This window comes from Paramisgurnus dabryanus, chromosome 3 (genome assembly GCF_030506205.2).
Source record: "Paramisgurnus dabryanus chromosome 3, PD_genome_1.1, whole genome shotgun sequence".
NCBI classification, from domain to species: domain Eukaryota; kingdom Metazoa; phylum Chordata; class Actinopteri; order Cypriniformes; family Cobitidae; genus Paramisgurnus; species Paramisgurnus dabryanus.
Genome location: NC_133339.1, coordinates 26579774 through 26594251, shown reverse-complemented (window position 1 = coordinate 26594251; position 14478 = coordinate 26579774). Strand labels below are relative to the sequence as shown.

Sequence of the window (14478 nt, the reverse complement as noted above, 5' to 3'; positions counted from 1 at the left end):
TTTAACTTAAATTTCCCTCAAGGATGCACTGGTCATTCAATTCAGCAGGTCTGGACACAAACACGGTGTGTGCTGACTTCAGATTGAGGAACAAAAGGTAGTTTAAAACAAGATGTGTAGTTCTGAAGATTTTATTGGAACACGAAGATCTCAACAAAATCAGATGCAGAGCGATCCTCAAAACATATATAGAGTTTTTACTGTTTGGCCTTAGTGGATGCTTCAGTGTTTTATAAGTTGTGTAAGAGCACCACCTAGTGTATAATAGCGAAAATATGGATTATTGTGAAAACTTGTCATTGGCAGGGAAGCGTTTACTCCTCAATGGTGGGGAAAGTGTTAAAGGCGTTCTAAGCGAATCTGCGAGACGTTAGTTTTTGTTTACGCTTGAATTGTTTTCAAACAGACGGAGCGTAGCTAACTCCTCCCCCTCCCTTCCGTGCTTTCATGAACGTGCCCAACCCCCACCCCCAAATCCTTCTTGTCGTTTATTGGCTGGAATACTTTGTTATGGTTTCTGTTTGTAGGTTTGGCCACTGTGTTGTTATTGCCGTTTGTGAAGCCTGGGCTGTCTACAGAGATCGCGTTTTTTTCAGTTTGATCAGCGGACAGGCAGCAAGCAGATAGTGAGGAGATGTTTGCTGTTTGTAACAAAAAAAATGTTATGGTCTAAAACGCGTCAATTCGCTTAGAGCACCTTTAATCGTCTACAATTAAAGCTCACATAAAACACACGTTTTTTGCTAACTGTATCTCATGTTAATCTTGAGTACCTATAGAGTAGTATTTCATCCTTTATATATCCAAAGAGCCAAATACCGCGAGTCACGAGCAAGCAACATACACAAACAATATCCCACTATCTCTAGATAACTTGTGATTCACTAGATGTTTGTGTCGTTTACATTATATGCACTTACGTACCGATTGCAATCAAAATACAGACATCTGATCTTTGGGCTCAACCCCAAAAAAATTTATACTGGCCCAGTCGCGCCAGTGGTTCAGGTTTTCACTTGCCCTGCCAAAAATTTCACTGGCCCCAATAAAAAAATGTCAGTGTCACATATTTAAAAAATAATAATTCAAAGGTCAAATGTAATTATATACATATAAGACAAACCAACGAAAAACTTTTTTTTGCATCATTTCTTTTGTCGTGTTTTACCCAAGTAAATGTCTGCTTCCAATATGTTAAATAATATACATGAATGAAAATATATTTCAGTGACTGAGGGTGAAGCACTTGCCCAATCGAGCATGTGACAGTACTTTTTACTTGCCCGAACGTCTCGCACACTTGCCCCAGGCCACCAGGCAGTCCTTTATGTTGAGCCCTGCTGATGTAGTTTTACTTACTGCCTGGTTCTCATGACCTGGTTAGGACTGCCCAATTTCAACAAAATCCAGTGTTAAACAAACCCACATGCAAAACTTTGCTGCTACCCAGGATAAACAAACAAATATATATATATATGTTGTTTCTATAATGCTGGGTTCTTTGGGAAGCTGCACAAGCTTACATTTTCCTCACAAACAACAACACACTTTTTTGGTGACTTTGATTTTTTATCAGCCCTTGGTTAGTGTGTGCGCTATTCCAGTTAAACTGCCCATATAAGGACTTCCACTGTACTTCCTGCACTGAAATTGCCCATAAAAGAAAAAAAGCAAGATGGTTACACTTTCGAAAAAAAAAACTTGTACGAACCCTGACAAAGTGCATTCGGCACAGAAATGTGCATACGTCATATGTGCAACTGCTTTTTTGACACTTTGCCTATGTTTAGCATGAGGAATCCCATTCTTAAACAGTGTTAACAAGTCAGAATGCATTAAATAGCTTGAACCCTTGAAACATCGAAAACTAAAGGATATGTTACAGTATATGTGAGCTGCTATCTCATCCATACAATAAAAATGAATTGGGACCAGGGGATTTCAAACATAAAGAGAAATAAGAGAAATAGTTTTATGTGAGGAATAAAGTGACATTTGTTTATTCACTGTAAATCCTCACTATGAATCCTTACTAGCTTCATAATTTCACCATTTACTCCTGTGTGTGTGTGTGGGGGGGGTAATGACAGTATATTATTTCCTGTGTGCATTAAACTTACTTGCATTTGAGTGCATTTTGTGAAAACCTCTACCCTTCTCTAAACCTTTTTGAAATCATAGACAAATGTTAAGGCTAATGCTGTTGGACGCCGTGCCTGATCCGAGGCATAACCCTACCTCTAAAATCTCATTGGTGAATAGTAAGATTGTTTCAGGGCCAACAAGGATGTTGATCCAGGAACATGTCCTACCAAGTAAATCACATTGAGCATTTTGGCATGACACTCAGCTTTTAAATGGGGGCTGTTTTCCCGAATCGTTCCAGCAGTTGGAAAAACCGTACCGAAGCGATTGTTTTGCTTGTTACTTTATCTTTACTCAAGAAGCTTTTCATGCTCACTTTTCAAGGAAATTAAGTGATTATGACACTTCTCTCCACATTTTCTCGCCCCCCTTTATCCGTATAATCAGTTCACATCATATAAACCACATCCCGTCAGTACTCTGTGACTGGCTCAGATGACTGATACAGCTCCATGTGCTCATGCTTGATTTTGTTTATCTCAGTAATTCAATAATTGGGATGTACCTCTGTCTTTCTCTGTTTCTGTTCTCTCTGTTTGTCTGTGTAATTATGTGATCTTTCAGTCTGTGTAATTAAAAACTCTCTCATTGTGTGTGTCTGAGTGGGTCTTAATGGGCAGGTTGCTTATATGACATGGCGTGTCCTGTCTGTGTCTTTCTAATTATATGATGCCGATCAGGTCTGCTTTTATATCTTGTTACTTTGTGCTCCTTAAGCACTCCCATGTCTCTTTTCCTTTCTCTCTATCTCATCCATTTGTTGTAATGGATGCGCTGTGCTGTGGGTCTGTGCCTTATTTCTTAGCCTAACTGCATTAATTCAATCTCGTACTCTCTCTCTCTTTCTGTCTCTCAGTATCGGTCATAATGAGGTGATCGGGATGTGCCGTGTGGGCAGTGATGCTGAAGGGCCGGGAAGAGAGCACTGGACAGCCATGCTGGCAAATCCTCGCAAACCTATTGAACACTGGCACCAGCTGGTGGAGGTAAACAGCGTGACCACATGAAGTTTGCGTGTGTGTGTGTGAAAATTAATAAATAGGCACTGTGTGTTATAGCGTGTAGGTAGTGTCCTCTATGCATGCTATGTCCTTATTAAACTCACTTTATCCTTGATTTCAACCTTCATTTTGAAATCTGCCGGATCTTCAAACCCCACTTACATTGTATGCGTAGGCCATTGTATGCGTGGGTCAAAAAATGACCAATTTTAACTGAGTTCACCCTATTTTTTGATGTCGATCTCTTTAGGAAAAATCCATAACCACATTTGTGTCAAAGAGTGCCACAGCCTCCCCTAAGCCACACATAGTGGTGGACAGCCCTCACTCCGAGTAGAGATGTGAGTATACACACGCACACACCACAAACAGAATGTTACTTCAGATAAGTGATCTGTGTGGGAGAATACATCAAAGTGATAGACTGGAGTACTTTTCATTCATGTACTAGAGTACTAGCATCAACATCGGTTCACTTGAGCTGTTTGTTCTCATAAAACATGTTTAACCTATTGATCTTTGTGTTTACATGGTTAAAGCAGTAGCGCACCTTCACCTAAAAATGACAATTTTGTCATCACGCACCCAAAACCTGTACGACTCTTCTGTGGAATACAAACTGAATAGTTTTTTATCTACTGGTTCCTATGGGATTGAGAAGTGTCCATGGTAACACTTTACGATTAAGGTTCATTAGTTAACATTAGTTAATGTATTAACTAACATGAACAAACCATTAGCAATACATTTGTTACAGTCTTTATTAATCTTTGTTAATGTTAGTTAATAGAAATAAACCTGTTCATTGTTTGTTCGTGTTAGTTCACATTGCATCGTTAACAAAATTTTAATAAAGTATTAGTAATTGTTGAAATTAACATTAACAAAGATTAATCAATACTCTAGTTCATTATTAGCTCATGTTAACTAATGTAGTTAACTAATTAACATTATTGTAAAGTGTTACCATGTCCATTCAATATGCACACTGGAATCTTGATGAGAACAGTTTGATATCCATTTGTTTTTGCGTACTGTTTTGTGAATTCTTTACTATATACATTTAGTTTAGATGTTTAGAAGGAAAATATTCTTCTTAAGCCGATTATGCTTAATAAACTGATAACGTGGGGTCACGTAAATGCGTAAAACGGTTTTCTTTTATCGGGGAAAGCCCATAAACGACGTAAGCAAAAAACAATCGGCACAGGAAGTTTTTTGCTCATTACTTGGTTTTCACGTAGCATGTAAACACCTAACCAGCTTTATGGTAGTTTTGTTCATGTGCGCATGTCTCCATGTGTGAAAGTAATGCATAAAAGGCTCTGTTGACTAAAGCAGGTGGCAGACAAACTGTGAAAATAAAAGCTGATGTTATTAATAAAGTGTTTGGTTCCAAAACGGGATACGGCATTAAAAAAAAGTATTGTATCAGGTCAGTATTAAAAAGTAAATTCTTACGCAAAATCCAATATCTGCTGTGTTATTCTGTCATTTTTTCTCCCTTTTTTCCCAAAACGCGATAAACGTCACTCCTCCTCCGCTGCGGAATGGAATAAATCCACTCAACAAATCACAGCGCACCATTCCACGCATTGTAAACAACAATGGCAGTGCGTTGAATACACACAGAATCCTAGTTTTCCTCATCTACTTTGTAGTTCATGATCAACAAACAAACAAAAACAAAATAATACTTTAATGTTATTGATAAACCTGTGGTGGTTTTCTGTGGCGGGGAAGAAACGTAAGCCATCAAAATCTAAAAATTTACATGAGGCACTCGGGCGAGGGAAAAAGGCCGGCTGTTGCTTATTCTCCCGACAGCATCAAGCGTCTGTCCTGCTAACACACTGACCCCAGGGGATCTTTTAAAAAAATTTCCATTATTTTACTCGAAGCCAACAAAAATCGAGCAGGACCAAAACATTTTAGCTGATCGCTATCAAAAAAGTTCAGCAACGATGCCCTAAGTATAACAGTAGCAATGACAGTGTTATTAATATGACAAAGTAAAGGTTTTGATTAATGCCATTTAATGTTTAGATTTTTAATCAGTGTATACCACCAGTCAACTAAATGAATATAACATGGCAAAGATGAATGCACATTAATATAACGATTCAATAGATTTATAGCATTTAAAAAAAAACTTGTCATGGATTTATTGCATTTTGTGGAAAAAAGAATCAGTTTTTATCATAAGTCTTTGAAAGTAAATTATGGATTTGAATTTTTTAGGTTTTTATAACCTAAAGATGCTATGTGAAAGTTTTTAACAAAAAATTGTGGTCTGTCTGCGAGAAATCTGACAAATCTCCTAGTCCCATATAAATGCAGCTTTCTGCATAGCTGGTTTATTGATTTGCATGTAAACGCATAATTTTTTAAAATAATAAGCAGATTATTGATAGTTATCCACTGATTCTGTGCATGTAAACATACTCAGTATCTTGTTTATGCCTTCAGCTTATGTAAGACTTGGAATAAAGCACACAAGTCCTAATTCATTGTTACGGTTTTGAAGTCTTCTGAATTTTCCCTTTCATTTTGCACAGAGGAAATATATATTTTTATGTGGGTTTAAAACAACATGAGGGTAAATTATTGCAGAATTGCTTTTATGTGACTCTTTGGGTGCACTAATCCTCTAACGGTTTTTCTCTGTCTCTTTCTCTCATTTTCAGGTCAGCATTATCTTTTTAGCAACAGAAATACATTCTTTTTTTTTCCACCTGTGAATAATTGTTCATCAAGACCGGAGAAGAGAGACTGCTTGTGTTAGTGCTTTTCCTTTCAATCAACCCTGCAGACCCAACACAATATATAGAGACCAACCAGACTAGAACTGAAACAAAGCATACACGAACACATTATAAAAACTCTGGCATGGATGGTATTGCTTCAGGAATGATGTTAATGTCAAAATATAGAATTTATTCAGGGGAAATATGACGAACATTCCCACTTTAAAAATCAATAATCTTTATTGAGATATTTGAAACTGAGCCTACATTTTAATTACTTAAAAAACAGTCAGGTGAGAAACCTGATCAATTCTGGACCACGAATGTTTTTGTGTATGCGCGAGTGCATGTGTGTGTGAGTTTGTATGGGTGTCTGTGCGTAGCTAGAAAAAAACTAATCTATACAAATTATTTGGAGTTGTATTCTCTGCCAACGCAGAACCTTAGCAACTGTTTCCTATCTCTCTGGAGACGAGGACTACTTTATCACCGTTCCCAACTGGAGAACGAGGAATAAGGACGAATGCATCGTTGTGCAGTATTGAAATGTGTCTCCCTGCCTTTTCCATTTTTATCACCTTCTGCTTGGAGCTCATTAAGATCAACAATTCATTTATTTATTTTGTATAATTTACCAAAGTCAAACCATTGTTATTGCACCAGATAAGAAAGGAACAGTTTGTGCGTTTGAAAACATGTTTCCCCGGCCCGGATGCACTGGCAAGTTGAATTCCTTTGAGAACTCTTCCAAGGAGCTATCAATGATTGATTTCAAATATTGTCAGAGGAACTCGGATGGACCTTGGATTCGCGTGCACAAAGTTTTGGAAACGTATCCTATGGGAAAAAGATATGGCCATAGTATTTTATTTTTATACCACGCAATATTATAATTTTTTTTAGTTCTTGTAAACATTGTTCATTATGAAAAAGGAAGTGTGTGCTCTACATTATCCCTCTGCCAAGAGGACCACTTCGGAACGACACGCACCTTCGTTCTCTTCCCGTGTACCTACTTGTCTGTGGGAGTATTCTTTTGTGTCGATATGCGTTTGCTCGTCACTTCGTGTGTGCGTGTGTATGCCCGTGTGTCGTATATGTCACTGTGACCCCGTGTACGACCCCGTGTTTGCGTCTCGCAACCCCACTTCCTTGACCCTCGCCCCGTCCTTTCTCCTGCACAGAGGAACATCTTGTTTTGAACAATCAAAATGTGTCACCTGTCCTGTGTCTTAGACAAACTATTTCCTGTGTAGGATCTGTTGCACTAGGTAGGGACAGGGTGTAATTCTCAGAATGTGGTATTGACCTGTCTCTGTTGTTTCCCTAACCAGCTCGAAATCACTGAAAAGTGTCCCTAGCCTGATCTGTGTTCTTGTGTTGGGTGTGCTCTTCTTTTTTTGTAAATGTGCTATGTGTGTAAGAGGGGACAAACCTGGTGGCCGCAGCTGTCGAGGAAATAAGTTTTTAATGACCTTTAAAAGAAAACGGATAAAAAAAGACAAACTGGTTCTCTTCATCTCTTTTGGCTGATGTGACTATCTTTTCTATCTGAGCATTCCTTGCGAACAGAGATGTAAAGAGGGAGACTTTTTATGTTTACATATCACATTACCAACTGACTCAAGATGCAAACGTCTCTGTATAGTCGTATATCACACCCACAATAGGCGCTTTTACTCTCGTTCGAATATATTGACCAAGACACAGCTGCATTTCTTAATTCACCTCCCCTTGATATCCAGGTTCACTGCAGCTATTAATATAGCAGTACAGCCACTGCCAATGCTATTGCACATGCCCCTCGACAGAGGAATACTAAATTACCAATCACAAACACTCATGAAATGTATCGCAGTATAATTATTTTCCATGCTAGCCCCTGAGCTCACATTTTCACCGTTTCCATTATTAACCACACAACGAGCTATCGTGCTCACATGCGCTCACTCGTTCCGGTGTGTGTGTGTTTGTTCAGTCCTAAGTCCGTTATCATATATCAGCTCTTGTTGTTTTCTAAGAGCCCATTGATTCCGTCATACACGTAGATGTGCTATCGACCCACAGCCCCATCCAGCTCCTGTCTGAGGAAAACACACTTCACCTGCTGTAGATCTTACGCACGTTCCCAATAGAGTAACCTTTGACCCCTTCATCAGTTTTCACAGTTTATTATTCCGACACATAAACACTCGCCTCTCACTTTTCGGGTATTCCCCAAATGTAGTTTTTTTTTTTGCCTGCCACAGCCCATTACTCTCTGCGTTTGTCTCCCGTCTTTCCTCTGTTTCTCTATGTCAGTGCAATTCTGAATGATCCTGAGGAAATGTGTTTGCATGCTTATATTAACATGGATGATGTCAACTTGATGCAATGATAATTTAATAAGTGATGCTGAACACAAAATCTGACAATGAACTTGATACTAACAGTACTAATGACAAACCTGTTCAATATCATGAAAACACTGACGATCAGTGATGTTGTTAATATTGTATATCCTCTTTGAAATGGTATTACAGTTTCTGGGTATATTTTTTGGTTTGTATGTTCGTTCGTTTGCTTTTTTATTTTCTTTCAAAAGTTTACTTTTATATGTTCAGAGTAAGCCGAGACTTAAAGCAAGATAAAAATGAAATGCGTTCAGGGCGAGAACATTTCAGTTCAAAATAAAAAACTGAAAAAAATCCCCCAAAAGCTGTTAAGAGGATGTGATTATGTGAATGATTAAGACGATTCTAAGGATGGAGCGATGATGGCTGAAATAAAAACATATGTATGAAAATCACTACCATGTGTTTGCGTGATCCCACTGTTTGTAAGGGGTAAAGTGTGAATCATTTCCACGTTTTGCTTTTCGTGTCATACTCCCTTCCCCCTTCAACTGTGTGTAATTTATTTATCTACTGTCATCAATTCTTTATAATGAATCCACTTTATGTGGAGCATTGCAGTCCTCATGTACATGCTACACAAACACACACTTGTGATCCAACCTGTCAGTCCCATAAATCGAACCCTCCCTTAAGACCTTCCACCTCATTCTCCACATTTGACGGTTGTATCCCTTGTAAGCTGAACATCTACTCACAAGTCAACGATTGATTCATGTGCCTCCATCTTACCAGCTCTAAGAGTCCTCATCTGTGTTCATGTGACCGAGCGTGAGTCTAATGAGAGCCACAAAATATCCATTGTCAGCACTTTCTGCCAGCAATCCACACTGACATGCACGGATACAGGAAGAGAGAAACAGAGGTGCAGGGAATTATTACATATTAAACAGGATTAAGAAACAATAGGAAAGAACCTCTAGTATAATGAAATGGACTTGGTTGGTGCAGGCGGGATTGTGTGCGGGTGTGTAAGTTTATAAAGAAACAAAATGCCGTCTTGGTCTGTTTAACTGTGATGTGCACCTGCAGTGTGAACCCGCACGACGCTGCTGAGGAGGACACACCAGTTAGCACAACCACGGGTTCCTCACTACACATACTTACACGCAGAGGGTGGGGGTCGGGGGAGCTGCAGTCTCCATGGCAACGTTCCCACAGTGCAAAAAAATCATTTAGTCAGAAAGATATTTCACCCGGCTCAGTGAGCCGAGAGAGATGGGAATAGGGAAGGAGAGAGGGGGTGATCAGAAACTTGAGAGGGCGTGGTGTGGAAATGTTTCTATCATGCTGAAATAAATGATTGAGTGAAATTATTAGCGCGGTGCAATTATCATTACCGCCAATAGCCGTGACTGTATTGGTGGATGCTATGTTCATTTTCGCAGGCTGGCAGCGGGTGAACACATTCATTTCAGGATGCTGTTCATTTCTGCACTGACAACCGTGACTATTTTGAGAAAACATTCATTAGTCTTATAGGGTTCGTTATCCAACACAACGGAGCGATACAAATATTTGTGTTAGCTGTCTTATGTGTTTTTTTGTTTGTTGTGTGTGTGCATGATGTGCATCACCTGATTTTCTTCACCTGTGACCGCGGCATTGATCGCAGGCAAACCCATTTGCTTTAATGTGAAATACTGAGTCTATTATGCTGTAGTCCCATTGACCCAGTACTGGTGGTGTGTATATGGGCGTGTACACTCAGGTTGCCTGTTGTGAGTTCCAGATGGCTTCTGTCTCCCAGCAGAGAGGGCCAGTAAGGCTGCCTGTTTTAGTAAGAGCCACCTGGAGGACACATCTCTTGAGAATAATGTCGGACGTCTAAAAACAAGTCCTACATCCTGTTGGAATTTGAAATAAGCGGACCAGATAAATGCTCAGGGTGATGCAAAGAGTTATAAAGCTTAAACATGTCCTTTTGACAATTAAAGGGGCAGATCTTTAGAAACACAATAAATTGGCTTATAGGGGGATTAGTAATTTTGTTTTCTTACATTGACTTTAGAAAGCATTTACATTTGTGTGTGCAGAACAAATGTTTTAGGACATATATTTTTACTTCCCTTTTTTGACTTCATGACAGTAGATAATTTATTAATATCTTTTCTTTTTATACAGCTAAAAATAATCTTATGTTCTTTTTAATAAATAAAGTAATTATTGGACAGAACACAACACTGGGTTAAAAGGTACCCAATGCTGGGTTGTTGTTACCCAACCATGGGTGTAATAACCCAGCAATTGTGTTGAAACAACCCAGCACTGGGTAATTTTTAACATTCTGTGACTGTCCATATTTATCTTATGGGTTAAAAACAACCCAGCATTTTTAAAGAACAGTTTATAGGAGGTTTAATTGAATAGATGTATACAGGTAACATGCTTTGATGCAGAAATAGTAAACATGAATCAAACGTTATGTAAAGAAGAGGAAAATGTTCTACCTAGCATTTAAATCTTAAATAGTGTATTAACACGGAATACAACATAATTAGAATTGACAGGAATATCTGATGTTTCAGCAATAGCTTGTGTTTTTGAACTGAAGAGCCTCTCCTTATCCCTACATAAGATGTGTACAAAAATGTTGTTTTGTAAAAAAAAATCATATTCTGCTTCAGAGATTTGCCCTGGGTAATAACTAGGCCTACTTTGAAAATCAAATTCAAGTGATAATTACAAAATGTTCATTCTTCCATATAATGCTTTTATTCGTGTTGTCAGACATTTTTAGACGAAATGAAGTCAAGGCCGAAGTCAAGGCCAAACTCCAAAACATTTGATATCTCTAAAAAAGCCCAGAATGGCATGTATGGTCTTAGAGAATTTCTCATTGAATTTGATGGGGTATGCAATATTTTAAGCAATGTGTGTGGATGTATCATTATTGCAATACAATAATGTGTGTAATTTTAGTGTTAATCTAATTTGTATTTTTTAATTATTAAAGTATGAATTAATGTAATGTGCTGAAATCCTTTACCAACATTATTTATTGTTATTTAGGTGACTAATGATAAAACATTTGACAAACATTAGTCAATAGAAATTACTTTAGTGTATCAACTCATTCATTATTCATCATAGCTCCAGATCAAAAAACATAAAGTAAAAAAAAACATTGTACAGGTCTTATATAAGCTTTTCTTTAAAATCTCTCCTAAATATCTCTCCTTATCTGGCCACCCCAGATCACAAATACTGAACAAAACCGCTTCCAAAATTGTGTCACCACACAAAAGAACACTTGCTGGAGGTGAATGTGGCTATAAGAGCACTGATGCATTTGAACAAGATCATATGTTTGGACACTGGGGGGGGGGTCCTAGACAGGGATCATCTTAAGCCAGGACTAGGCCTTAGTTTAATTAGAAAATATAACTAGTTTTAAAAAAACATGCCTTATTAAAACATTACCTGTGTGCATTTTGAGGCCAGCATTTTGGCCAGCTCTTTCATTTATTTAAGTCTGGGACCATACTAAGTCCTGTCCGGCAGGGACGGATTGGCAATCTGTGCGTTCTGGAAAAGTCCAGAACGGCCGTTCAACGGAGGGCCGTCGCCCGGCCGATGGCAAAAAAGTATAATAAATATGAACAGCCAACAGCAGAGGCACTAATACGATCACTTATATGCTGCTACGTGTAAAAAAAACGAGGGAGAAGAGTCGGCCTACTAGTCGTGATTGGTCCACGCACGGATTCCCGGAATTCGCGAGCGTCTATGTTTGCGAACCTGAGCATCCACAGCCTGGTCATGATGAGGGACAGACCGAGTTAACTTCACATCAGCAAGAGCTAAGTGCCAGTAGTAGCAGGACACGTGACATTATAATATAATATACACGATATAAAAATAAATAAAACTCGCGTGAAAATTAACGTAATGCGCAACTAGTGTTAGAGAAAGACGTGATGTGAGTGTGTGCGCACGCGCGCGTGTGTGTGTGAGAGAGAGAGAGGCGCGGGCGCGATTGAACAGTGGAAACATAAAAACAATACATACTCTGTCATTTTGTTCATATGGGACATAATTCAAACGGCAAAGTGTTTGCTTAAATTTGTATACAGTCGCAATAAAACAAAACATTTTGCTTTTGTCAAACTGTAAACTCTTGTCAAACTGTAACCTACTGTACAACCAACTGTCATCTAACCAAAATCACACACATCAAAGCAAAAAATATTTATCCAACCCCGTTTAAAAACAGTCTGTGGGTGGACATTAATCGTATTGCATTGGTTTTCATTTCTTTCATTGACTTTATTGTATATGAGAGGTTGTAGTGAGCTCACATTTTCTGCTACAATGAAGACTAAGGTATTGAATTAAACGGGTAAATATCAGGCATGCATTGCAACCACTCTAAACGTGCTAATAAGAAAGGGGGCTAAATAATTGACCAAATATTAGTTTAACCAAAAATCTTGCACTTTCTGTCTGTCTTCCATCAGAGTACAGTTTTTCTTGTCTTTCATATGTGTTTAGTATTGTGGAATTGGCAAAGACCTGGTGGTTGTTTGTGAAAGCTGTACAGACAAAATTAATAGGCCTAGCTATTTTCATTATTTCACAGCCTTATTATACATCAAAGTTTAATATGACATGGACAAAATATTAAATATCCTTGTCTAATAGTCTGACAGTATTGTGGCATAGTATCAGGACCTTGTGTCTGTTGTGCACGGCTAGGGGCGAATGGCCGGATGATGGGCCTATTTGGGAAAAAGTCCAGGGCTGTTTTTTAGCCCCAGTCCGTCCATGCTGTCCGGGAAACCGCCCTAGATCACAAAAAACTTTCAATAATTGTCTGACAAACTTATAGCTCTTAATAAGCAATATTTTATTGAAGATCTTACATTTGAGAACTTGATGCTTTGTATTGGAGCGCGCTGCTCGCCACTGGAGAATACTGTAGTTTCTATTGCTGGCAGACGAGTGCGCGCGAGCCTCGGGGCCGCTTAGCTCGCGGCACGCTGTTCTCTTTTGACAGCTTGCTGGATCGCTCGAGACCGTCTGAGTAATTATGCACATTCTTGCAGTAAAGAGCAATGAGGACATGAAACAGGTTGCGCGCCGACCCAGAAACAATAACTTATCTGTCTGGCTCTTTACGGTATTCAGTGAAGTACAGAACAACTTACCACGGTTACGAGTAGGCTAAACTAAAAAAAAAAAAATCATAACCTAATATAGTAGGCCTAAATAGCGAATTCGGGTAATCTGAGGCACCTAAAACGTGTGTGTTTTTTCGGTTTTAAAGAAATGTAGCTATTCATAACTTTTACTTACTGTAATTCTAGCATGGATGACTTCATTGGGGTGATTCCACAGGATTCTGATTAGATTCATGTTAATTTCACAAGACTTTTTTAAGATGTAAAATAAATATTTGGTGTCTTCAGAATACGTTTTAGCTTAAAATAGCATATAGCCTAGATAATTTATTATAGCAAGTTAAAATTGTGAGCAAAAATGTGCCGTTTTTGGGTGTGTGCTTTTAAATGCAAATGAGCTGATCTCTGCACTAAATGGCAATATCATAGTGCAGATTAAGGGGCGGTATTATCCTCTTCTGACATCACAGGGAAGCCACATTTCAATGACCTATTTTTTCACATGCTTGCAGAGTTACTAGGTTGATCTTTTTTAATAAAAAAATTAATTGTTGTCAAATTATGTTTGTGATCTATTCAAGCAACAAAATATGTAGGCTAGTGTTGAAATTTTACTTGTAACTTTTTTTGTCCCACAGTATCTAATACGAATGAGAATTTGGGACAGCATGCTTTGGGTAATCTGGGACAGTCTTTAAATGGAGGAATATGCATTTAGAAATAAAGTTTTGTTTTTAAGTCTAAAAACAAAGGCTAAAATATACCATAAGGAGCACATTTAAATTTTAGTTACATTTTAGTAAATTTTTTATGTTAATACAATTTTAAACAAATGAAGCAATTGTAATAGAATTTTAAATTACTTTAAATGAGTAAACACTTAAATCCTGTGTAAAGATTATAATTATTTTTCCTGATATTGGAATAGCCTAAATATTCTTAGTGAGATTTCTGTAGCTACTTTTCATTATTTTTCATAATGCTTTTTAAAATTGGTGATATAGTGTTTGGCATGCATAAAGTATGGTGAATAGGCTTTTTTAGGCCTAATAAGTCCCAGATTACAAAA

General features: G+C 38.1%; 1 protein-coding gene across 1 annotated transcript in view; it reads left to right on the top strand.

Annotated features, from left to right (window-relative positions):
* The window catches only part of syt3 (synaptotagmin III), a 45792-nt gene extending 37111 nt beyond the window's left edge, over positions 1-8681 (top strand). Inside the window, exons 11-13 of the mRNA XM_065278277.1 lie at positions 3002-3131; positions 3397-3487; positions 5834-8681. Coding sequence (XP_065134349.1) covers positions 3002-3131; positions 3397-3483 — 217 coding nt within the window. The 3' untranslated portion in view covers positions 3484-3487; positions 5834-8681. The remainder of the gene's footprint in view (positions 1-3001; positions 3132-3396; positions 3488-5833) is intronic.
* Positions 8682-14478: the final 5797 nt, after the last annotated feature.